At 39.2% G+C, this 24522-nt stretch overlaps 1 protein-coding gene across 1 annotated transcript in view; it reads left to right on the forward strand.

Moving 5' to 3' along the window:
• DIS3L2 (DIS3 like 3'-5' exoribonuclease 2) overlaps positions 1-24522 on the forward strand; it is a 320107-nt gene that overhangs the window by 79319 nt on the left and 216266 nt on the right. Inside the window, exon 6 of the mRNA XM_066345627.1 lies at positions 636-870. Coding sequence (XP_066201724.1) covers positions 636-870 — 235 coding nt within the window. The remainder of the gene's footprint in view (positions 1-635; positions 871-24522) is intronic.

Here is a 24522-nt window from a genome sequence, read left to right on the forward strand (position 1 = left end):
GGTTGAAGATAGGCCTTTCATTTAGGGAATCAGTAGCATTTAGAGAGTTATTTTAGCACCTGAGGCCATGGAATCATCCTCAGTGCCCAGGGCCAACTTGCTCATTTGAGCCATGGCTGTGGAAGGGGAAGAGGTGGGTGGAGAAGCAGATGGTTCCTTCTCCTGTGTGTCCTGACTGGGAATTGAACCCAGGACTTCCACACACTGATCCGATGCTCTGCCATTGAGCCAGCTGGCTCATTGGGAGGGCGGTGACATGCTATGTTGGGTTCTTCTATTATAACCCAGCATACTTATTGATCCTACGTTATGAACCCTTATGAAGCAGTGTGGTACTTCTGGTATTTGGGGCTTTTGGGGGACAGGGGGTGAAAGGGTCCATCAGAAAAATAAGAAGTAGATGTGGCATTGTTGTTGGGCATCTTGAAGAGCTGTGTGCCAACCTGGTGCTGCTGGACCGATCATCTCCATAAGGTAGTCTGTGCATTGGAAAATAAGGAGCCTTTTTTAGACTACGTGGTGAATGTCTAATGTTGGAGCTCCTGAATATGCAGTTATTTCTGTAGGAAAGAAACATGTAAATAGGAAAATAGGCTCCCTCCAGTGATTTAGTAGAACTTTTCTGTTTTCTTCAGGCAGTTACACCAGAGAGTGGTGACAAGGAAACAGAAGGGAGCTGTGACTCAGATCTCCCTGAGGAGCTCTGCGGAAGCCGTATCCTGCTTCCATCCCCGAAAGGCCATAATGACAGCCCTGATGTCATTGTAGAGGCTCAGATTGATGGCAGCGACTCAGAAGATGGACATGGCAACGCACAGAATGTCCTGGTTGATGGTGTCAAGAAACTCTCATTCTGTGTTCATGAAAAAGGTGAGTGCTGGACTGCTGTCTGACGTTTATTTTAGTGGGTTGATGGTTTTAGGCATTGGAATTCTCTCTGTGCTTCAGAATGAGTCACATAGCACATCTCGTATCTTCCCAGTCTCTAAGCTAACCTGTGTCAGCTTCTAGAAAAGGGGGACCTTGGACAGACTTGCAGCTTCTGGTTATGAGGAGGGACAACAGTGCCCCTGGTGGTTTGTGTGGTCAGCGGTGGCTGTTGTCATTTCCTAATAGGTTTTGGGTTGTGTTAATAGTTAACCTGGAATTTCCTGTGATGAGCCCAGCCCCAGTTTATGGTTGATATGAACAGAATTAAACCGATCTTTCAAATCCTTACACAAAGCACATCATTTTACCCTGGATTTTTTTCTAACTCAGTACATCTGAAAAGTATTTATGTAATTGATGGTGGGAATGGATCACCTTAAATTTGATAAGTATCTTTATGTTGATGAAAAAGTGTTCAGCCAAAGAAAAAGTCTCATAAGAGTTTATTTGATGTAAACTAATGATAGTTGCAGAGAAGCAAACTCGGAACTGATTGAGGAAATGCTCTGGAGAATGGCAGATTTGCACCTTACTTTATGAAGATCAAAGGAGGAGATGTGAGGAGGGCTACATGAAATTCATTGGTGGTGGATTAAGGGAGTTGGAGAAAGGAAGGAAGGAAGGAAGGAGGGAGGGAGGGAGGGACGGAGGAAAGAAAGAAGGAAGGAAACCTCTGAGATCGGATAAAAAGCAAAATGGAGACACTTCTTTTACATTGTGGGTACGGGATAGTTAACATTTACGCACATAGAGATGGTATGCGTAGACAATTTCAAAGTTAAACATCGCACTTTGTCAAGGAAAGCTATAGATCTAGGACATCGTTACCCCCCAGGACCCACTTTTAACTGGGGAGTTTTATGCTCATTCCACCCTGTGTGCTTAATTTGGCCTCTGGATTTTTAAGGCCTGCCACGTCGGCCTCCCCTGAGCTTGTCAGGGTGAGCATGTGACCCCTTTTTCGATCACATTTACATAGTGTTTTTTTATTTTTATACCCTTAGAAAAAGCCAGTCTTATTTTCTCTGTTCAAAATCTAAGCCATGGGTCCTCTGAATGTAGAGGATAGCAATTGTAAACACGTGGCGAGGAGCGGTGACCGAGGGCTCTACCTGACCACACTCTGGGAAATGTAAGGGAAAGTAGCCATGAAAATTGGAATATTTCAATGTATAGATCTCTTAGAGGTTTTAAATGCAGGGAGGATATTTTCCAGCCAAATTGAGTTTTATGTATACCATGAAATGGAAAAGATTGACTTGGCTAGGCCAACTAGATTATTAGTTTTTATCAGGAAGAAGTTTCTGGCACAGTCCCCACTAAAGTCTAGAAGCAGTGCCAGAAGATGACTCAAGGAGGATGCTCAGCAGACCCCTGTGACAGGGACTGGCAAGCGCACCTCGCTGACATCCTGAAGCAAGAGGTGGTTTCGGGGTGACTGCGAAGAATCAGGCTGCTCCTCCATGCTGGCGAGGCAGTGGCCTGCGGTAGCGAGCGCTCTGAAAGCAGGCATCGCTGTCTGGTGCCCAGTGCTACTCATTCAGCAGGACGTCCTGACTTTGAAATTCTGTTTGAATGAAGAGGCTGCTGCGTTCTCGCTGTCCTACCAGGTGTAGTGACCTGAGGGCACCTGGGTCCCTTTTGTTTTATGGCCTGCTTAGTTAACTAGTGCAGTGGTCCCCAACCTCCCGGGCCGTGGACCGGTACCAGTCCATGGGCCATTTGGTACTGGTCCGCAGAGAAAGAATAAATAGCTTACATTATTTCTGTTTTATTTATATTTAAGTCTGAATGATGTTTTATTTTTAAAAAATGACCAGATTCCCTCTGTTACATCCGTCTAAGACTCACTCTTGATGCTTGTCTTGAAAATTCGACAATTATATTTAAAAATACCACAGTTTTTACGCCGGTCGCATAATTTTATTTTGTGCATTTATTCGTCCCACCCTAAAGGCTGGCCCGTGAAAATATTTTCTGACATTAAACCGGTCTGTGGCCCAAAAAAGGTTGGGGACCACTGAACTAATTAATAATGGTTTCACTGTTCAGGGCCAAACTATTTCATTTGGATGCTATTCTTTGAAATCTCATTCTTCTGTCATTTCTTCTTTGTTCCTTTAAAAGCAGTTGGATACTGCGACTGGTTTCTGAGAGTGCACATGTATTATAATGGCGTCAGTACTGTGAGGCATGTCTTTCCTGAGAAGGGAGGGAAGTAACAGGACCCTGACCAGCCACACCCTTCATCATTAAGATCACCAAGGGAGAGGGATGCTTGCAGTCCGAAGTCAGGCAGAGGAGCGCTTGACAGCTGACTATTTGGCCCCAAACTACTCCATGGAAATGGAGTGCTGATGAGTGGACTTGGCACACTACAGCAGCCCTTCTCCCCTAGGCTCCCAGGTGAAGGGATAAGATGCCTTGATTTCTCATTAGTGGTTGCTACCAATATAAGGGCAAGGGAATCTTGATAAATAGAAGTGATGGCAAAATTGATACCCGAAGTGGATACTAGTAATTTACGTTGCCTTTTGTTTTTGGAAACGTGTTCTAGTGTGCTCTTGATTTCTCCTCTCTTGCAATTCCCCTCCTTCTCCCTTACGAATAAATATCATTGAGTGTTTTACAAGTCCACTGTATGCATGCTTTTTCTTTACTCGTTTTACGGCCTTCCTATCCTAGTGTTATTTATATTGCTTCCTTACTAGCCCTGACTGAGGGAACAGCCTTAATCCTTCCCTCAGTATCTGGTACAAATTTCTCTTTCCTGCTAGCCTCTAAATAGAGAGTCTGTGAAACCACATGGCTGTTTCTCATTTCTTGCCCTCTTTAATATTTAGGAAAATTGCAATTTGCTCTTTGAAAAATCATGGTGTTTTTAGGATATTTTAACCAGCTTCTCTTGTCTGGATAATATAAAATCTGGTTACAGTTAAGATGCTAGTACTTTTTGCACCATTTAAGGTTTTGAAATTTGTTATTGAAACAAACCATAACCTTAAGAACATTATAAACTTTTCCTTAGACTTCTAGAAAGTTTCTTTGCTTTGTGTTGAAATTGCAAATGGATTATTTATCCTATTTCACACTTGTGTTCAAAAGGGTGTTTTTTATTTGTTGACTTTCGTTTTAATATCATGTTTCTTTACCCAAGGCAAATGTCACATCATGCACGTGTATGTGTTATTTCTCCCTGTTTGCCCGGGAAACATTCCTATCTTGAAGATAACGACCAGTTTCCCTGATGGGTGGGTAGTTGCTCCAGCTGTCCGCAGCCAGTGCCCTTCGTTGCGTAAAAAGACAAGTTTCTCTGGGCATCTCAGACCTGCACGATGATTTCTTTTAGGGAGACAGGGGATCTGCATCAGCCATAGCGTCTGACAGATAGTGGGCCGGGGGCCTGGTCCTTCCCGTAGGTCTGTCCCCGCAGCCTCCCGAGGCCGGGCTTTACCGCTTCCTCAGCAGTAATGCTTCCGCCAGCCCAGAAATCCGTCATCTGGGTGGAGACTGGGGGCAATCTTGATAAATTTTCTTTGGTATCAAATGTGTGGGCAGTGGTTACCGGGTAGGCAAATTCCAAAGGATAAAAATCATCGTGGCCAAGTGATACAGGTTGGCCATATTAGCTCTCTGTGTTTTTCACCATTAGAATTTTAAGAACAGTCTTGGTAGTCTGAATCTTGGTGACCATGACCTAATCAGGTTATGGGGTACATTTCCTCTTATCTTGCTAGTAGGGTCTGCCAGAGGTTCAGGTTTTTGGTCTGGAGGCAAACCTCTACCAGTAAGTACCCTGACGACTGACCATGGGTTTGAATGTGGAGTCGGCGGCCCTTTCACTATTCTCTTCTGTCTCCTGGCCACCGTTCGCTCTTTTCTGAAGGGACAGTCCTTGATCCCTTCTGAGGTTTGAATTGATTTACTGCTTACTTCAGGAGTCAGAGCCCTTTTTCTCACTCTAGATTCATCTCCTTTCAGTGACTGGCCTGTTCAGTGCCGAGGTTTTTAAGTTCTCGTTCCTTGGATAAAAAGTAACCATATTTTCCTTTGGCTGAGAAACTAGACCCTATGATTATTCTTGTGTGTTTCTTCGGGATTACTGAAATCCCAAGAGCCCCTTCTTCTAACTGTGAAGAACCTCTCTTCTTTCTCGGAGAGAAATTTCTGCATTTTCTTTCTGCTAGTGTTTCAGATTCTGAGATCAAACCTGGCCTATCCTTTTTGTTTCCACCTCTCCATGGTGCACAGTGATGATTTGTACAACTAGAATGCAGTCACATTTGCTTCAGAAATTGTATTAAAAATTAAATATGTAGCAATTTTCTATCAATCACAAATTCTGGACTATATTTTGTGCCAGTGTTTTAAAATCTCATAAAAAGGTGAAAACTCTTGTGTAGACCTATGTTAGAAAGATACATGTAGGAGTTTTTGCTTCTCTCTTAGACTGAGTGGAGAGTGCAGACATATCAGGTGTGATTCAGGGAGAGATAGATGGTCAGGACCTACACTGCGCAGGACCCAAACCGTCTGCTAGACTAGCCATTTTCCCTGTCAGGTTCCCAGAAGAAATATATGCACAGAGGAAAAGCACGTCAGAGGAGCAGTGCTTTGTTAACGGAGCCTTTCACGCAGGCCAGAATGATGATGCCAGTCTGGACTTCCACTAGCAATCGATGGGGCTCGTTTTGGTCTTCTCCTTCCTGCCAGCAGCTAGCATTATTCAACTTTGTCATTTTTGTAGTCTAGATAAGTTCTGTTAATTGCCTTTTCATCTCATTTGTCTATTGTTCTCTCATGGTGACTGGTCTGTTGGTGATTTTCAGGTATTTCTTATCTATTCTCTATAACAGTCCCTTTTCTATTTTAGATGTTACAAATCTCTTCCCACATTTTGTCGTGGAGTCATTTGTCTATTTGTCTATGGTGTCTTTCATTGAATAAAAATCCTTAATTTTAATGTGATGAAATTAATCATATGCTTTATGAGTTTATAAGCTTTTCCCTGTTCCTAGCTTCCATAGCTATTTTCCCATGTAATTTTTTATTAATTCTGCAGTTTTGTCTTTTGCTGAATAGCATGATGCTGATTTTTTAATGATTGAGATTATCATCTTGTTTTTCTCCTCTGAATCTATTTCTGATGTTGAACTATCCTTGAATTCCCAGGATGAACATACTTAATCCTGATGTATTATTATTTTTAAAGTGCATTATTAGATTTACTTAGGTTATATCTAATGTAGGATTTTTATGTCATGTTAAATTGATTTATCATTTTCTTGGCCTTACCTGATTTTTAGAATCAAGATTATATTAGCTTCATGAAATGTCCTGGTCAATTTTTGACTGCTTCCTCTTTTTTCAGAACCGCTTGTATAAGACAGGAATTAACTGTTCCTTAAAATTTGCTAGAACTCATTGTAAAATTGCCTGCACCTGCTGTTTTTCAGGAGGCGAGAATTTTTCTCTTTTAATGTTTTTCTACTAATTGATCTGTTCAAGTTCTCTCTTTCTGTGCCAGTTTTGGTGTAACTTAATGGGAATTTATCCACTTGAATTTATTAGTATATAGATATTCCTAATACTCTTTAATATTCTTTAATTATTAATTTTTTCTTGTGTCTGCACTTTAAAAAAATTTTTTTAATTTTTTTTATTAATTTTACTAGGGTGACATCAATAAATCAGGGTACATATGTTCAAAGAAAACATGTCCAGGTTATCTTGTCAATCAATTATGTTGCATACCCATCACCCAAAGTCACCTTCTATCTAGTTTTCTTTGTGCCCCTCCCCCTCCCCTCCTCCTCCCCGCCCCCAACCACCACATTCTTATCAATGTCTCTTAGTCTCGTTTTTATGTCCCACCTACGTATGGAATAATGCAGTACTTGTTTTTTTCTGATTTACTTATTTCACTTCGTATAATGTTATCAAGATCCCACCATTTTGTTGTAAATGATCCCATGTCATCATTTCTTATGGCTGAGTAGTATCCCATAGTGTATATGTGCCACATCTTCTTTATCCAGTCTTCTATTGAAGGGCTTTTTGGTTGTTTCCATGTCTTGGCCACTGTGAACAATGCTGCAGTGAACATGGGGCTGCATGTGTCTTTACGTATCAATGTTTCTGAGTTTTGGGGGTATATACCCAGTAGAGGGATTGCTGGGTCATAAGGTAGTTCTATTTTCAGTTTTTTGAGGAACCACCATACTTTCTTCCATAATGGTTGTACTACTTTACATTCCCACCAATAGTGAATGAGGGTTCCTTTTTCTCCACAGCCTCTCCAACATTTGCTATTATCTGTCTTGTTAATAATAGCTAATCTAACAGGTGTGAGGTGGTATCTCATTGCAGTTTTGATTTGCATTTCTCTAATAACTAATGAAGATGAGCATCTTTTCATATATCTGTTGGCCATTTGTATTTCTTCCTGAGAGAAGTGTCTGTTCATGTCCTCTTCCCATTTTTTATTGGATTGTTTGTTGTTGAGTTTTATGAGTTCTTTGTATATTTTGGATATTAGGCCCTTATCTGAGCTGTTGTTTGAAAATATCATTTCCCATTTATTTGGCTGTTTGTTTATTTTGTTGTCAGTTTCTCTTGCTGAGCAAAAAATTCTTAGTCTGATGTAGTCCCATTCATTTATTTTTGCCTTCACTTCCCTTGCCTTTGGAGTCAAATTCATAAAATGCTCTTTAAAACCAAGGTCCATGAGTTTAGAACCTATGTCTTCTTCTATGTACTTTTTTGTTTCAGGTCTTATATTTAGGTCTTTGATCTATTTTGAATTAATTTTAGTACAAGGGGACAAACTGTAGTCGAGTTTTATTCTTTTGCATGTGGCTTTCCAGTTTTCCCAGCACCATTTGTTGAAGAGACTTTCTTTTCTCCATTGTGTGTTGTTGACCCCTTTATCAAAAATTATTTGACCATATATATGTGGTTTTATTTCTGGACTTTCTTTTCAGTTCCATTGGTCTGAATGTCTATTTTTCTGCCAATACCATGCTGTTTTGATTGTCATGGCCCTATAATATAGTTTGAAGTCAGGTATTATAATGCCCCCAGCTTCATTCTTTTTCTTTAGGATTGCTTTGGCTATTCGGGGTTTTTTATAGTTCCATATAAATCTGATGATTTTTTGTTCCATTTCTTTAAAAAATGTCATTGGAATTTTGATGGGAATTGCATTAAATTTGTATATTGCTTTGGGTAATATGGCCATCTTGATTATATTTATTCTTCCTATCCAAGAGCAAGGAATATTCTTCCATCTCATTGTATCTTTTTCAATTTCCCTTAACAATGCTTTGTAGTTTTCATTATATAAGTCCTTTATATTCTTTGTTATGTTTATTCCTAGGTATTTTTTGTTGTTGTTGCAATTGTGAAGGGGATTATTTTTTTGAGTTCGTTCTCAAATGTTTCATTGTTGGCATATAGAAAGGCTATGGATTTTTGTATGTTAATTTTGTATCCTGCGACCTTACTGTATTAGCTTATTGTTTCTAGTAGTCTTTTTGTAGATTCTTTGGGGTTTTCGATGTATAGGATCATATCATCTGCAAAAAGTGATACCTTTACTTCTTCTTTTCCAATATGGATGCCTTTTATTTCTTTGTCTTGTCTGATTGCTCTGGCTAGAACCTTTAGCACCACATTAAATAAGAGTGGAGAGAGTGGACAACCCTGTCTTGTTCCTGATTTAAGGGGGAAAGCCTTCAGTTTAGTGCCATTTAATATGATGTTAGCTGATGGTTTATCATATATGGCCTTTATCATGTTGAGATATTTTCCTTCTATACCCATTTTGTTGAGAGTCTTAAACATAAAATTGTGTTGTATTTTATTGAATGCCTTTTCTGCATCTATTAATAAGATCATGTGGTTTTTGTTCTTTGTTTTGTTGATATGGTGTATTACATTAACTGTTTTACGTATGTTGAACCATCCTTGAGATTCTGGGATGAATCCCACTTGATCATGATGTATTATTTTTTTAATATGTTGTTGTATTCGATTTGCTAGTATTTTGTTTAGTATTTTATCATCTGTATTCATTAAAGATATTGGTCTGTAGTTTTCTTTTTTTGTGCTCTCCTTGCCTGGTTTCAGTATGAGGGTTATGTTGGCCTCATAAAATGTGTTTGGAAGTATTGTTTCTTCTTCAATTTTTTGGAAGACTTTGAGTAGAATAGGAACCAAGTCTTCTTTGAGTGTTTGATAGACTTCACTAGTATAACCGTCTGGGCCTGGACTTTTATTTTTGGAGAGGTTTTTAATAGTTTTTTCTATTTCTTCCCTACTAATTGGTCTGTTTAGGCTTTCTGCTTCTTCTTGACTCAGTCTAGGAAGGTTGTATTGTTCTAGGAATTTATCTATTTCTTCTAGATTGTTGAATTTAGTGGCATAAAGTTTTTCATAGTATTCTACAATAATTCTTTGTATATCTATGATGTCCGTGGTGATTTCTCCTCTTTCATTTTGGATTTTGTTTATATGAGTTCTTTCTCTTTTTTCTTTGGTAAGTCTTGCCAAGGGTTTGTCAATTTTTTTGATCTTTTCAAAGAACCAGCTCCTTGTTCTATTAATTTTTTCTATAGTTTTTCTGTTCTCTATTTCATTTATTTCTGCTCTGATTTTTATTATCTCCTTTCTTCGGCTGGTTTTGGGTTGTCTTTGTTCTTCTTTTTCCAGTTCCTTAAGGTGTAAAGTTAAGTGGTTCACTTGGGCTCTCTCTTGTTTGTTCATATAGGCCTGAAGTGATATGAACTTCCCTCTTATCACTGCTTTTGCTGCATCCCAGAGATTCTGATATGTCATATTGTCATTTTCATTTGTCTGTATATATCTTTTGATTTCTGCGCTTATTTCTTCTTTGACCCATTCATTTTTTAAAAGTATGTTGTTTAGTTTCCACATTTTTGTGGGTTTTTTTCCCTCTTTTTTGCAGTTGAATTCTAGTTTCAAGGCTTTATGATCAGAAAATACGCTTCGATTTTTCTGAATTTGATGATGTTGTTTTTGTGGCCCAACATATGGTCAATTCTTGAGAATGATCCATGTACACTGGAGAAAAATGTATACTCTGTCACTTTGGGATGAAATGTCCTGTAGATGTCTATCATATCCAGGTGCTCTAGTGTTTTGTTTAAGGCCAATATATCTTCATTGATTCTCTGTTTGGATGACCGATCTAGAGCCGTCAGCGGTGTATTGAGGTCTGCAAGTATGATTGTATTTTTTTCAGTTTTTGTTTTAAGGTCAATAAGTAGCTGTCTTATATATTTTGGTGCTCCTTGGTTTGGTGCATATATATTAAGAATTGTTATGTCTTCTTGATTCAGCTTCTCCTTAATCATTATGAAATGACCATTTTTGTCTTTGAGTTCTTTTGCTGTCTTGTAGTCATCATTATCAGATATGAGTATTGCTACGCCTGCTTTTTTTTGGATGTTATTTGCTTGGTGTATTGTTTTCCAGCCTTTCACTTTGAATTTGTTTTTATCCTTGTTGCTTAGATGAGTTTCTTGTAGGCAGCATACAGTTGGATTTTCTTTTTTAATCCATTCTGCTACTCTGTGCCTTTTTATTGGTGAGTTTAATCCATTTACATTTAGTGTAATTATTGACACTTGTGAGTTCCCTATTGCCATTTTATACATTGCTTTCTGTTAGTTTTGTGTCTTGTTTGATTCTTCTCTTTCATTTTTCTATCTTTTGTTTTTGTTTGGTTGTATTCCATACATCTTTTCTCTGTTACTATCTTTTTTAAATCTTGTGCTTCTGAGGTGGATTTTTCAATGGTGGTTACCATTAAGTAATGAAAAGGGTTCCTACCCTGTTCATTGTAGTGCACTATCTTGTGAGTACTTTTGCACTCCATTGTCCTTTGCTACTGTTAATCTCTGTCCTCTCCCCCTTTTCTTGTTGTTGTCACAGTTTAAATTTGGTTTTATTTTGTTCTTGGTGGAGCTTTTACTTGTGGTTTTGTTTTGTTTTGTTCTTTTTATCTGGTTGGAAAACCCCCTTTAGTAATTCCTGGAGTGGGGGTTTTCTGATGATAAATTCCCTCATCTTTTCTGTATCTGTGAATGTTTTTATTTTTCCTTCATATTTGAAGGATAGCTTTGATGGGTATAGTATTCGTGGCTGAAAGTTCCTCTCTTTCAGGACTTTAAATATTGGGGTCCACTCTCTTCTAGCTTGTAGAGTTTCTGCTGAGAAATCTGATGATAATCTAATGGACCTTCCTTTATATGTTGTATTCTTCTTTTCCCTGGCTGCCTTGAGAATTTTTTCTTTGTCGTTGGTTTGTGCCAGTTTCATTATGATGTGCCTTGGAGTAGGTTTGTTGGGGTTAAGAAAACTCGGAGTTCTGTTTGCTTCTTGAATTTGAGGCTTTAGTTCTTTCCACAGGCTTGGGAAGTTCTCATCTATTATTTGTTTGAATATGTCCTCCATTCCATTTTCTCTCTCTTCTCCCTCTGATATACCTATTATTCTTATGTTATTCTTTTTGATAGAGTCAGACAATTCCTGTAGGGCTTTCTCATTTTTTTAAATTTTTAAGTCTCTTTCTTCTTCTCTTTGTTGTGCCTCAAGTTGCTTGTCTTCTGTTTCACTAATCCTACCTTCTATCTGGCCTGTTCTATTAGCTAAGCTTGTTACCTCGTTTTTTAGCTCGTGAATTGAGTTTTTCATCTCTGTTTGATTTGTTTTTATAGTTTCAATTTCCTTGGTAATATATTCTTTGTGTTCATTGAGTTGTTTTCTGAGCTCCCTAAATTGCCTTTCTGTGTTTTCTTGTATATCTCTGAGTATTTTTAGGATTTCTATTTTAAATTCTCTGTCATTTAGCTCCAAGGTTTCCAATATATTAAATTTTTTCTCCATAGATTTTTCCTCATCTATCTATGCTACCTCTCTGTCTTTTGTATCCGTGATATTTGATTTCCTTTTCTTTAATGGCATCTGAGGGTGGTTTTGTTGATAGTATTAATGAGAATTAATAAAGAATAAAAAGTTAAAAAATAAAAATAAAAAAGAATAAAAAAATTATTATTCCCCCCCTTTTTTTCCTCTCCTCTCCTCTCCCCTCCTTCTTGAGAAAATCTTGTGGTGAACTGTGAATTATATTGTGCTAAATAGAACAAAAACTACCTATAATGGAGGGCCTGAGTTGGGGAGAAGTGATAAAGGGGCAAAAAAGGGGGTATGGACCCACAAAATGCAAAAAAGGAAAAAATTTGAGTCAAGAATAAAATGATTTGCTTTTAGGTGATGGTTGACTAAGAGATATGATGAGAGGAATAAGAGGGAAACAGGAAAAAGGGGAAAAAATAAAAAAATTACTATTGTATTTAGTGGAGCAAGAACTAGATAAAATGGAGAGCCAGGGTTGGGAGCACTGCTAGTGAGTTAAAAAAGCGAAGTAAAAAAACCCCAAAGTGCCACAAAGAAAAATTTGAGTCCCAGATAAAATAATTTGTGATTGAGGATTGAATGAGAGGAAAAGTAAAGGAGAAAAGAAGAAACTAATATAGAGGGAGAAAAAAAAAGAAAGAGGAAGACACAAAAAGAAGAAAAAAGAATAAAAGGAGAGAGAGAGAGAGAGAGAGAGTTAAGGGTTTTGTAGTGCAACCCTCATAGAGAGAAAGGAAGAAGAAAGAAAAGATAATGGGAGATGTAACACTTATGGGTAGTGTAGTTCAAGGAGAGGAGAGAGTAAGACCGGCAGAGAATTAAACGACCAAATAGGAAGAGGAAGAAAATAATCAAGACAAGAAGATAAGAGAAACAAACGAACAAATATAATAAAATGGGATAGGTTATAAAGTCTGTGGATTATTCTTGATTTTGAGAGGTTATCTTCTTGCTTTTTCTTTTCTCTCCCTCTTCCTGGTCGGTGACTCTGTACCCTGGGTTCTGCCCCTGTGGCATGCTTAGGTAGAGGTTTGCAGTTGATAAGTCTCTATGGCGATGTCAAATATGGGGTTTCAGTCTCGTTGGCAGTCGAGGCTCATTAGCATTTGCAGGCTCTGCCAATGAGAGAGTCCGTGTTCCTGGAGCCTCTCTCCTAGTCTTTCCTTCCTGAATTAGTAGCCTGATGATCCAGCTATGGGGTTGCTGCTTCCTCTGCCTGGAGAGTAAGAGGCTCAAAGAGCTGGCAAATCCCCACTCTGTTCCCACACAGTACAGGGCTCTGGGTAAGGCTCAATCAGTCAGAGCCCCTAGCATAATCAGGCGGGGCTTTGGCCCACACAGAGACCTCTGACTTTGCTCCTCTGTCCGGGAACAGGACGCCCACTCTCCGCGCTCCCCGACCAGGATATCAGGCCGGCCACCTCTCACTCCCGGTGAGGCCCCCCACCCGCACGGAAAAGTTCAAGCGTAGGAAATTTCGTTCCCACTCACTCCCCGCGCGCTGCTTTTCCGGGCGCAAGGGTGACCTCAAGACTCTGGTTTCAGCCCACAGAAAAGCCTCTGACTCTGCCCCTCTGTCCGGTAACACAGGCGTCCATTCCCGGGGGAATCTCTCGCCCACTATCTGCACGTGCCGACCAGGAGATCAGGGCGGATGGCTGTCCCAAGTGCCTTTCTTTGTCTGGATTTGGCATGAGCGTTAGCTTGTATTGACTGGGTTGCCACAAGCACAGTTTTTCCTCAGCTTGGATGTCCGTGCTACGGCCTGGTTCGGACATTTGTACCGCAGTCTGGTTCTATTCACACCCTATGCCCGCCTTAGTTCCTATACTCTCAGTTCCCAGTGAAAGCAGCCCTTATTTAGGTTAGTGAGGAAGGCGGAGTGTTTCTTCCTCCTTATTTCCTTCGGGGTTGATTATATATTTAGTCAATTTTTTGCTCGATCATACCTTCGCATTTAGTGTGGAACTTCTGGAGGCTCCAAGGATAGATTTTTCTGTCTTTAGTTGAAGATCTTGTTGAATTTTTGGGGAGATTTATTGGTATCACTCCTTATGGTGCCATTTCTCTGACGTCACTCGTGTCTGCACTTTTGCCTCCTTTTTCATTCTAATTATTTGAATCCTCTCTCTTTTCTTGATAACTCTTGCTTGCCAAAGATTTATCTAATTAATCTTTTTAAGGAATACGTTTTTTAATTGTAATATTTTTCTCTGTTTATTGTTGATACTGTTCGGTATATCATTGATATTTGCCCTTAATCCTTATTTCTTATTTTTGGGGTTCACTTTTTTGTCTCTTCCCAAATTCTTGAGTTGAATACTTATTGTTTTTAGCTTCTTTTAAAATGTTTTCAAAGTTATAAATTTTCCTCAAAGTACTTTTTTAGATGTATTCCACAGATTTTTGACTTGTATAGCAGTGGTCCCCAACCCTCGGGCCGCGGACCGGTACTGGTCCATGGGCCATTTGGTATAGGTCCGCAGATAAAGAATAAATAACTTACATTATTTCCGTTTTATTTATATTTAAGTCTGAACAATGTTTTATTTTTAAGAAATGACCAGATTCCCTCTTGTTACATCCGTCTAAGACTCACTCTTGATGCTTGTCTTGGTCACGTGATACATTTATCCGTCCCACCCTAAAGGCTAGTCCGTAAAAATATTTTCTGACATTAAACCGGTCCATGGCCCAAAAAAGGTTGGGGACCACTGTTGTATAATATTTTGAATTAGCCATTTTAAAATATTTAATTTTTTTTATGATTTCTTCTATAACTAGATTGGTTATTTATTAAGGCTATTTCATTTCTATTTTTTTTCCTATTCTCTTGATGTCAGTATTTAATTTTTCCATGTTATAGTCGGAAAACAGGATCTGTTATGTTGTTAATTCTTTATAATTTATTGACACTTCCTTCATATGCTCTTACATGGTCTTTATTTCTAGATATTCAATGTATGCTAAGAAAGAAAGATATAGTATATATATCTAAAAACTTAATATGTAATTATATTGTTCTTTTCCTCATAAGCTATTTTATTATTTTATATAGTTAAACTGTCAGTTTTTGAGAGGGATGTTTAAAAATACATGTCTATAAATTTTTATTTCTCCTGCAGTCTTGTCAACTGTGGCTTGATATGTTTTGAAGTTGTATTGTTAGATGCATATGTATATATTAGAATATAGCTAGATATATTTTTGTATAATTACATTTATGTATATACACATAACAATCAGTGATGTTTATTGAGCATTTACTGTGTGCCAGGCCCTACATACTTTATAGTTAATCCTCATTATGTTTAATTATTTAATCTTTAAAACATACCTCGTATCTATTTCAGGAATATTATGGTATCTATCTCAGAGATATCTATAATTTTCATTCCTAAAGCACAAAAAAGTTACATGATAAGTCAGGTTTAGAATCCATGGTAGCTTTTTCAAAAATATCAGTGGCTGGAGATACCACTCTAGACAATCTGATTCTAATTGATCTGGCATTTTAAAAAAACTCGCCGGAGATTCAAGGATTCTACTATATTGCCCGAATTGAACAGTCCTAGATTTGACCTGTTAACTGTTATGCTGTATCTCTCCTCATATATAGCAATATGCAGAGCATAGGGTAAACATTTCATGGCAGTCCAACCCTCAGTGTAATAATTGATTCTGTCAAGATCATTAATAGATACCAAAACCATTGGGGGAAGTGTTGGAGACTGAGACATTCACATCAAGTCAAGTGTCATGCCACAGTTGACTTATTACTTAATTACACTGGGCAAATGTTCTTTTATAGTGGACAGATTTGGTGGACACTGCTTTAACCAAGTGGTCATCTTAGCATCACTAATAGTGGGACAACTTAACATTTTGTGCCTTTTGATGGGACACATTATTACATAACACAATCTGATCTGTGATGTGTTTATGCCAAAAATGTTTCACCCAAGTCAAGCCTCTCCCCCTACTTCTTGTACGTATACTGGAGGTTCAGGACAGACTGGAACGAGTTAAATGATACTATAGGACAAACAGTAAGGTGGATCCAGTGTGTAGTACAATCTGACAGACAACCAGCCTGTCCTGTTCACTGTCATCAAGAACAAAAAACAAGGGGAACTGTTCTCAGGGAACAGGAACCAAAGTATCATAACCAGAAAAAATATGTGATATTTGATTTGATCTTGGATTAGGGAAAACATATGGTTACAACAGTGAGGGAAATTTAAATTTAGACTGTACATTGGATGATATTTTGGAATTACTGGAATTTTCTTAGTTATGATAATGATATTGACAATATATAAAAGAATATCCTTATTTACCTCTACGCTCTTCAAAATTATTGAAGACCCCAAAGTGCTTTTGTGTTATGTAGGTTATACCTATCAATATTTCCGTTTTTAAAATTAAAACTAAGAAACCTTTAAAATATTATTGCAAAAAAAGTGTACTTAGTTCTCTATTCATGTTTCTGTGTACATTTAAGGAAAACTTCAGATTTCAAAATAATGATTTGTTGGGCATTAATGAGGTTATGAGATGATAGTAGATATAACTACAGCTGACATACTGAGGAAAAAGTGGAATTCATCTCTAAAATGTACTTGCTTATACTTTAAAATTTTAGAAAACTCTAAAAAACATAAGGCTACATAAGTACACATTCTATTAGTCATTAGAGCAGGGATTAACAACGATATTCTGTAAAGGGCTACATAGTAAATATTTCCAGCATTGTGGGCCACACAGTGACAGACTTCTCTGTCACAGCTGCTCAGGTCTGTTGTTGTGGCCCGAAAGCAACTGCAGGGAATATGTAAATGAATGAATGAAACTGGATTTGGCCTGCTGGCCAGTTTAGTTTGCTGATACCTGCTTCACCCTCACGAGAAAAGCAGAGCGAAAGGAAGAAATATTGTCTTTGTATTATTATGAAAAGAGTCTTGACCTGTGGACTGTCTGACAGAATCTCAAGCCACACTTGCAGAACCAGCAGTTTAAGCTACTGAAATTGATAGTTGATGCTGAACAGGACTTTAGTGCATGTTTTAATTATTCTTTACTGTTAGAATGGTCAACATTTCATTCAGTTCCTTAGTTTTAAGTGGTTATTGAATTGATATTTTTCCTCTTGTTTACTCCTATGGAATGCTAATTATAATAACTCGGGCTAATATCTGTTGCCTTAATTCTTTTACTAAATTGTGGGGTCTGTCTTTTGGGGGGACTGTCTGTGCCCTATTTTGCTGTTTTGTCTGGAGCCTGGTCTGTGTACATCTTCATGTATCAAACCTAGTCACACTGAATTATGGATTCTTTAACAATCTTTATTTTTTTAATTTATTTTTATTTTTTTACAGAGACAGAGAGAGAGTCAGAGAGAGGGATAAATAGGGACAGACAGACAGGAACGTAGAGAGATGAGAAGCATCAATCATCAGTTTTTCATTGCGACACCTTAGTTGTTCATTGATTGCTTTCTCATATGTGCCTTGACCGCGGCCCTTTAGCAGACCGAGTAACCCCTTGCTCGAGCCAGCGACCTTGGGTCCAAGCTGGTGAACTTTTGCTCAAACCAGATGAGCCCGCGCTCAAGCTGACGACCTCGGGGTCTCGAACCTGGGTCTTCTGCATCCCAGTCCAATGCTCTATCCACTGCGCCACCATCTGGTCAGGCTGAATTATGGATTTTTAAAACCTCTTAATATGTTTAATAGTTTATATATAAATACATACAATATATAGCACATTTCTTATTAGAAAAAACATGAGTGTTTTGTGTTTTATGGTATTAATAGAAAGGAAATTTTTTCTATCATTTTCCTACAGGTCATTGTTGATCTATAAGAAAGCTGCTGGGGTGGTTCTTGTGTATTTTTAACTGGATACCTTAATCAGTGCTCTTATTATTTCTAATAGTTTTCCAGTTGGCTATTTTGATTTTCTAGGTGTGAAATAATTTTATTTGCAAATAATAATTTTGCCCCTTCCTTTCTAAGTTTGTGCTTCTTATTACCTCGTTCCATTGGCCATTGCTTTAAGAACTGTATTATATAACAGTAGTGATCGCTTTCTTCTGGACTTTTATGGGAATGCTTTTAGTATCAAACCCTCAAGAACAACACTGGTGTTGGCCTGAGACCAAGTTCAACAAGTGTCCTCTTCCTTTTACTAAAAGTTTCTTAGGAGTGGATGTTAAAGTTTTTTCCAAGTGTTGTTTGAGCTTCTTTCAGGATGCTGCTCTTCCCTTTGGCTTGTTTACGTGATGATACATGGCCCTGAATAGTTTTTGGGTCGTAAATCCCTTATGTGACCATGACCCTCATCTGGTCATGGTATGTAACATGTTTTGTAACTCAGTTCTGTTTGCTAATTATTTGCAATTTTTGTATTTATAATATAAAAATGTGAGCTTGGTCTGTGATTTATTTATTTTTTTATTTTTATTTTTTTTACAGAGACAGAGATAGAGAGTCAGAGAGAGGGATAGACAGGGACAGACAGGAACGAAGAGATGAGAAGCATCAATCATTAGTTTTTCATTGTGCATTGCAACACCTGAGTTGTTCATTGATTGCTTTCTCATATGTGCCTTGACCGCAGGCCTTCAGCAGACTGAGTAACCCCTTGGTGAGCTTTTGCTCAAACCAGATGAGCCCGTGCTCAAGCTGGTGACCTCGGGGTCTCGAACCTGGGTCTTCCGCATCCCAGTCCTATGCTCTATCCACTGCGCCACCGCCTGGTTAGGCCTGTGATTTATTTTTATTGTGGTGTTTTTGTTGTGTTTTGATATCAGGATCTATTAACTTTGGAGAAAGAATTGGGCAGCCTCTCTTTCTCAGGGCTGTGGAGCGGTTAAAATAGCATCAGGAATGATCAACTATTCTCAATGACTGAAGCATTTAAAGAACTTGTACTTGAAACATGGGTTACTTGCCTCGTTTCCCTTTGATGCGTCAGCAGGCCTAGGAGGTGTGGGTTGCAGAATAGTTTTCTAACATGGCAAATAGTTTATTTTATAGAAAAAATAAACCAAGCACTTAGGGTTAGACATGCCTGTCAGCCTTCTTTTTAGCAGATTTAACTCAAAATTAGTGGAATAGAAATTTAAATAAAAGGAAATCATGGTAAACATTGTTCGTGCTGTAAGCTGGAAGTGGGAGCTCCCAGGCCTCTAGCGCGTCAGTCACCATGTGCGCCTGCCCTTGTCTTCAGCAGAGCTGAATGAAGACTCGAAGGGCTCTGGTGTCACCCTCCCTGGGGCCCCTCTAGCACCCTTCTCAAGGTGGAGCTCTGATTCTCTTGCTTGTTGTTCACTTTTAGCTTTTTATTTGGTTCCTGGATTATTTAATAATCCACATTTCTTGGCCTAGTACTGGTAACAAAAGGGAAGATCAACATCTTATGTGATGGTATCATTTTCTCTTTATTTTTTTGTCCCTTACTCACTAGATCTTAGTCACCTTTGGAATCTTTCTTCCTAGTCCATCCACTCATTCCCCTCTCTGGTACTTTCCAGATTGGACAAGTTTGTGCTGGTGACAGGGGGTCATAACTTTATATATATTGTCATGAAAATCATAGACTTGTGGACCCACATGGGTCCTACACGACCATTTCTTGACATGTGATGGTCTACCCCAGGGCAGTGGTTCTCAAAGTGTGCGTCAGGGTGCACTGGTGCACCCTAGAAGATTTCCAGGTGCGCCCTATGGTATTCTAGAGAAATAGTGCCTATTGGGGACCAAAACACTAACAGGGTTTTGGAGTTTGGATTTTTGGGGGACAAAGGTGTGGGGAATTGGCTGTAAGCTGACAGTCTGCCCAACCCCCCACCTCACTTGCCTAATTAGGCTGCAAAAGGCTGTTAAACTGTGATGCTGGATTGTTTACACTACCCCCCATGTTCCCTGGAAAGACTGGAGGCAAGTTTCTTCTATCCTTTGTTTGGTGTAAAGTTAAGATGATATGTATGGTGGGGGTTTTGGATTGATGATTATACAGAAGGAATTGTCTCTTGAGGCCTTTTGGAGTTCTATAAAAAAAGAATATGTGGCAATATCTAAAAAAGTTTTGAACATTTTACTACAATTTTCAACATCCTATTTATGTGAATTAGGATTTTCTACCCTCAACACAATTAAGAGTAAAAAGAGAGGAATTCTTCAATGTATTGATGAGGAAATGAGAGTTTGCCTTTCAAATATATGCCCAAACATTGAAGAAATCACTAGGACACATCAGGCTCATATTTCTCATAAACACAAGAATGAAAAAACTTAACACATTCATGCCAGGACCTGCCAAATTTACTAAATCTTACTAAGAATGTATCTATATATATAAAAAGATAACTTTTTTGTCTTATTTTTTATTTTTTAACCCTTCTTCTTTATAAATTCTAAAAAGCATAACTCAAAAAATATAACATAAAAATGTTCTTTAATGTCAGAATAAATTTAATTTTGTCATATTTATTTTGCTTAATTACCATAAAATCCCGCTTGGACTTTATATTTTTTCTTTAATATTTGACTTAATGATTATAACATATTTCTCAGAAATTTGTATATAGTGCACCTAGAATTATTTGTAGGATTTTAAATGCGCCCCGACTTCAAAACGTTTGAGAACCACTGCCCTAGAGGCTTTCAGTGGAGCATTTGACATTATTTATAAATACTTCATAACACTAAATGAAAAGACTAAATTTGCTTTCAGTAAGACTACAAGGTACACTTCACTTTTGATATCAGTGATGCCAGCCCACCATGGTAACATTGACTTTTCTTGCTGTTCGGAAGCTCTAATGAACAGTTATAGTTTTAGGTTAAAAAAAAAAAAAGATAGAAAATTGATTATGAATGCAGTCAAGTTACTAAAAACACTTCAAAGTATGAGACCCTAGGCAAAAATTGATTTTGAAAATGTACTTATAAAAATCTGCTGTGATTAAAGGTCAGAAACAACTGATCTTAGTTCATCCCTTTTGTTTTACAGACGAGGAGACTGAGGCTCAGAGAAGTTACTTGGCTTGTCCAGTGTCCTGCAGGAAGTTAGTGAGTTCATAAAAGAAAAACACCTTTTACTTATAACAACAACAATTTCTGCATATGTTTTTGGAAGAGCAAATCATGCCAGATCAGTTTAATACCTTTTTGTAAGAATATGTTAGACCTTGTCCAGTGCCCACCTTCCATCTATTTCCCCTTTTCCCTTTCCTGTGTGTTCCCAGATTTTCATCTGGACATCTGTTCCTTTCCCAGTTCCCTGTGCCATAGGCAAAGTTGACCCCAGCTGCCAAGCTGAGTCTTGGTTGTCTTATATGAGTTGCTTGGTATACTGTGTTACCTTATGCGGAAAGAACTTTGCAGCAGTGGAAATGTAGTGTGTACTGTTCAGTACTGCAGCTGGTAGCCACATGTGGCTGTCGAGCACTTAAAATGTGGTTAGTGTGACTGAAAATCTGAATTTTTAATTGTTTTTAATTTTAGTTTATTTTAAATAGCTATATATGGTTCATGACTACTTGTATTAGACGTTTCATACCATTTCCTCTTCCCATGGGCACATGACCTAAGCAGTCTAACAGGGTGACTCTTGCTACGAGTCCTGGGATGTAAGTAGTTTCCTGATGGATTTGAACAGAAACACTTCTCCCGACTTGCTACTGGCAGCTGTTTTATGTCTTGCTGAGAGTTGTGAATAGGAGAGTAGAAAACCAGAAAAAAAATGTGGGTCCCTAGGTGGGCCCTGGATCAATTGACCTTGAAGTCTCTCTTACCTCTGGACTCCCAGTGCATGACCCAATGAGTCACCCTTAATATATAAGCCACTTTGTGTTGAATGTTCTGTCATCTCAGGTCAGAGTATCCAGGTGAATACAGAAGGAATGACATGCCGGCATTATGCTATTTGCTGGGAAAAGAGAGATGAATAAAGAATAAAATCTAGGCCCTGGCCGGTTGGCTCAGTGGTAGAGCGTCGGCCTGGCATGTGGAAGTCCCGGGTTCGATTCCCGGCCAGGGCACACAGGAGAGGCGCCCATCTGCTTCTTCACCCCTCCCCCTCTCCTTCCTCTCTGTCTCTCTTTTCCCCTCCTGCAGCCAAGGCTCCATTGGAGCAAAGATGGCCCGGGCGCTGGGGATGGCTCCATGGCCTCTGCCTCAGACGCTAGAGTGGCTCTGGTTGCAACAGAGCATTGCCCCCTGGTGGGCGTGCTGGGTGGATCCCGGTCGGGCGCATGCGGGAGTCTGTCTGACTGCGTCCCCATTTCCAGCTTCAGAAAAAAAGAAAAAAAGAAAAAAAGAATAAAATCTAGATGCTTGTCCTCGAGGTAAAATTAATCTATAAGAGGAGATACAGTAACAGACATGTGTTCTGGGTCTTATCGGCCGTTGTCCCCTTTAATGGGAATTGCTGTTACTAAAGCGGTACATACGATCTACCCCTGTCCCCGGGTCTTGGTTAGACCATGGGTGGATTCTTGACCCAAGGACCAGCATCAACACATGGACTGGCCAGTGACCCATTAGATTTTTTCCTCCATAGCTTGAGGACCCTGAAGCTAAAATGTCACAAAAAGTGAAGGCTAGAGACAGGCTTTAGAGAACAGGGGCTCCTATTAACCACACAATGCATAAGAGACGAGGAACTGATTAGCAGAGGAAGGGAAGAACCACATAAAGAGGAAGGGGGAGAAGGTGAACGGAGGAGGGAGAAAACGGGAGAGGGGAAAAGACAACTTGTTCTCTGGGCCTTGAAGGATGAGTAGGGTTTGCCAGGTAAAGACGGGTGAAGAATAGTTTTGGTATGAACAGGGGCACAGAGGTGGGTGGTAGGCAGAGTAACAGCTACAGTGGAAATACTAAAGGACGCACAGTGTGGAGTCTGGAGAGGCTACAGAAGTAGACTGGTGGTGTTTTACTCAGTTGTCTGGCTGCTAAGGGAGCTGGATCATCCAAGAGCCTTGAATCCAGACATCATGCAAAGTTGTTAAGGAGAGGAGACTGATCCTTAGAAAGAAGGGAGGAATTGGGACACAGCATGGAACCAGCTAAGACTGGAGATACTGGGTGACCTGACTGAAAGCAGTGGCCGTTGGGAGGCAGGAGGGATAGAGTTACAAGCTGTTTCAGAACTGGAATGGACAGAGTTTGATGGCAGAGGAACATTCAAGAATGAGATTAACTTGACATCTAGGCTAGCAACTGCACAGGTGCTTACATTCTTAAATGAGAAAAAGAAGACTAGGGGTAAGAAGGACTATGGATTTCGGTTCTGATCATACATGAATTTGAGTTACACGGGGGACATTGAAGTCATGACATCTAATAGGCAATTGGAAATAGAAGTGTAGACCCAGAGGAGGGATGGTGACAGTAATAGATCTGAACATTATCAGTTGAAGCCATGGGAAATTGATGAGATTATCAAGGACATGGCTCAGGATTGGAATTACATGAAGTAGTCATTGTCCCATAAAACCAAGGCACAAGCTGGTAGATACGGTAAACTCAGGGAGAATGGTGGGGGTAGGAAAGTAGCCCTGGTAAAGATTTTGAGTGTGTTATACAAGACCTAACAGAAAAGTGTATAGAACTAAGAAGGAAGTGATGAGTATCTGTGTGTGTGTGTGACAGAGAGAGAAACAGAGAGGGACAGATAGGGACAGACAGGAAGGGAGGGAGATGAGAACCATCAAGTCTTCATTGTGGAATCTTAGCTGTTCATTGATTGCTTTCTCATATGTGCTTTGACCGGGGAGCTCCAGCTGAAACAGTGACTCCTTGCTCAAGCCAGCGACCACGGGGTCCTGTCTATGATCCCACACTCATGCCAGTGACCCTGTGCTCAAGCTGGTGAGCCCTTGCTCAAGCCGGATGAGCCTGCGCTCAAGCAGGATGAGCCTGCGCTCAAGCCAGCGACCTCAGGGTTTTGAACCCGGGTCCTCTGCATCCCAGTCTGATGCTCTATCCACTGTGCCACCACCTGGTGAGGGTAAATTATGAGTCTTTTGAAGAAGGAATGCCTCTCTTTCAAGGGTATCAAATGATTAAAGATTATTTTCATTTAAAAAAATGAATTCTTCCAATTATTTTAAATTAACCTTTATAGAAGGCCCCTCTCTCTTTTACATTTAAGTATTATTTTGGAAGGATAGATTGAAAAAGAAAAGTTCAGTTTGGTTCCTATTTAACAGGGAAACAGTCATCTGTAGATGGGGACAGTTAATGTCGAGTCTCACTTCCCTCTGCCTGGGATTCTGAGCCCCACTGCCTGTGAAGTTAGTGTAAAGGTCTTCCCACTCCATGGAGGGAAGGCCCGATCAGGTAGATCTTCTCGATTCGTCTCTTTGATTAGCATATTCCAGCTTTATTCAGCTGAGTAATGAAGACTTAAAAAAATTTTGTTTAACCTACTTCCTTAAGGATTCATGTATTTTTTTTTTCTTTGTTAGAGACCCTTTCATTGCCACTATGCAGAATTGCGTGCCTACAGATTCATCTTTTTTTAAATGGAATTTATTGGGGTGACATTGGTTTGCAAATTCATCTTAATGACATTGATTTCCCCTTTGGATCATGATGCCCATTCTCCCTTAAGAACTGCCAACTAGGTTTCTCAAGTCAC

Source organism: Saccopteryx leptura, chromosome 7 (assembly GCF_036850995.1).
Source record: "Saccopteryx leptura isolate mSacLep1 chromosome 7, mSacLep1_pri_phased_curated, whole genome shotgun sequence".
NCBI classification, from domain to species: domain Eukaryota; kingdom Metazoa; phylum Chordata; class Mammalia; order Chiroptera; family Emballonuridae; genus Saccopteryx; species Saccopteryx leptura.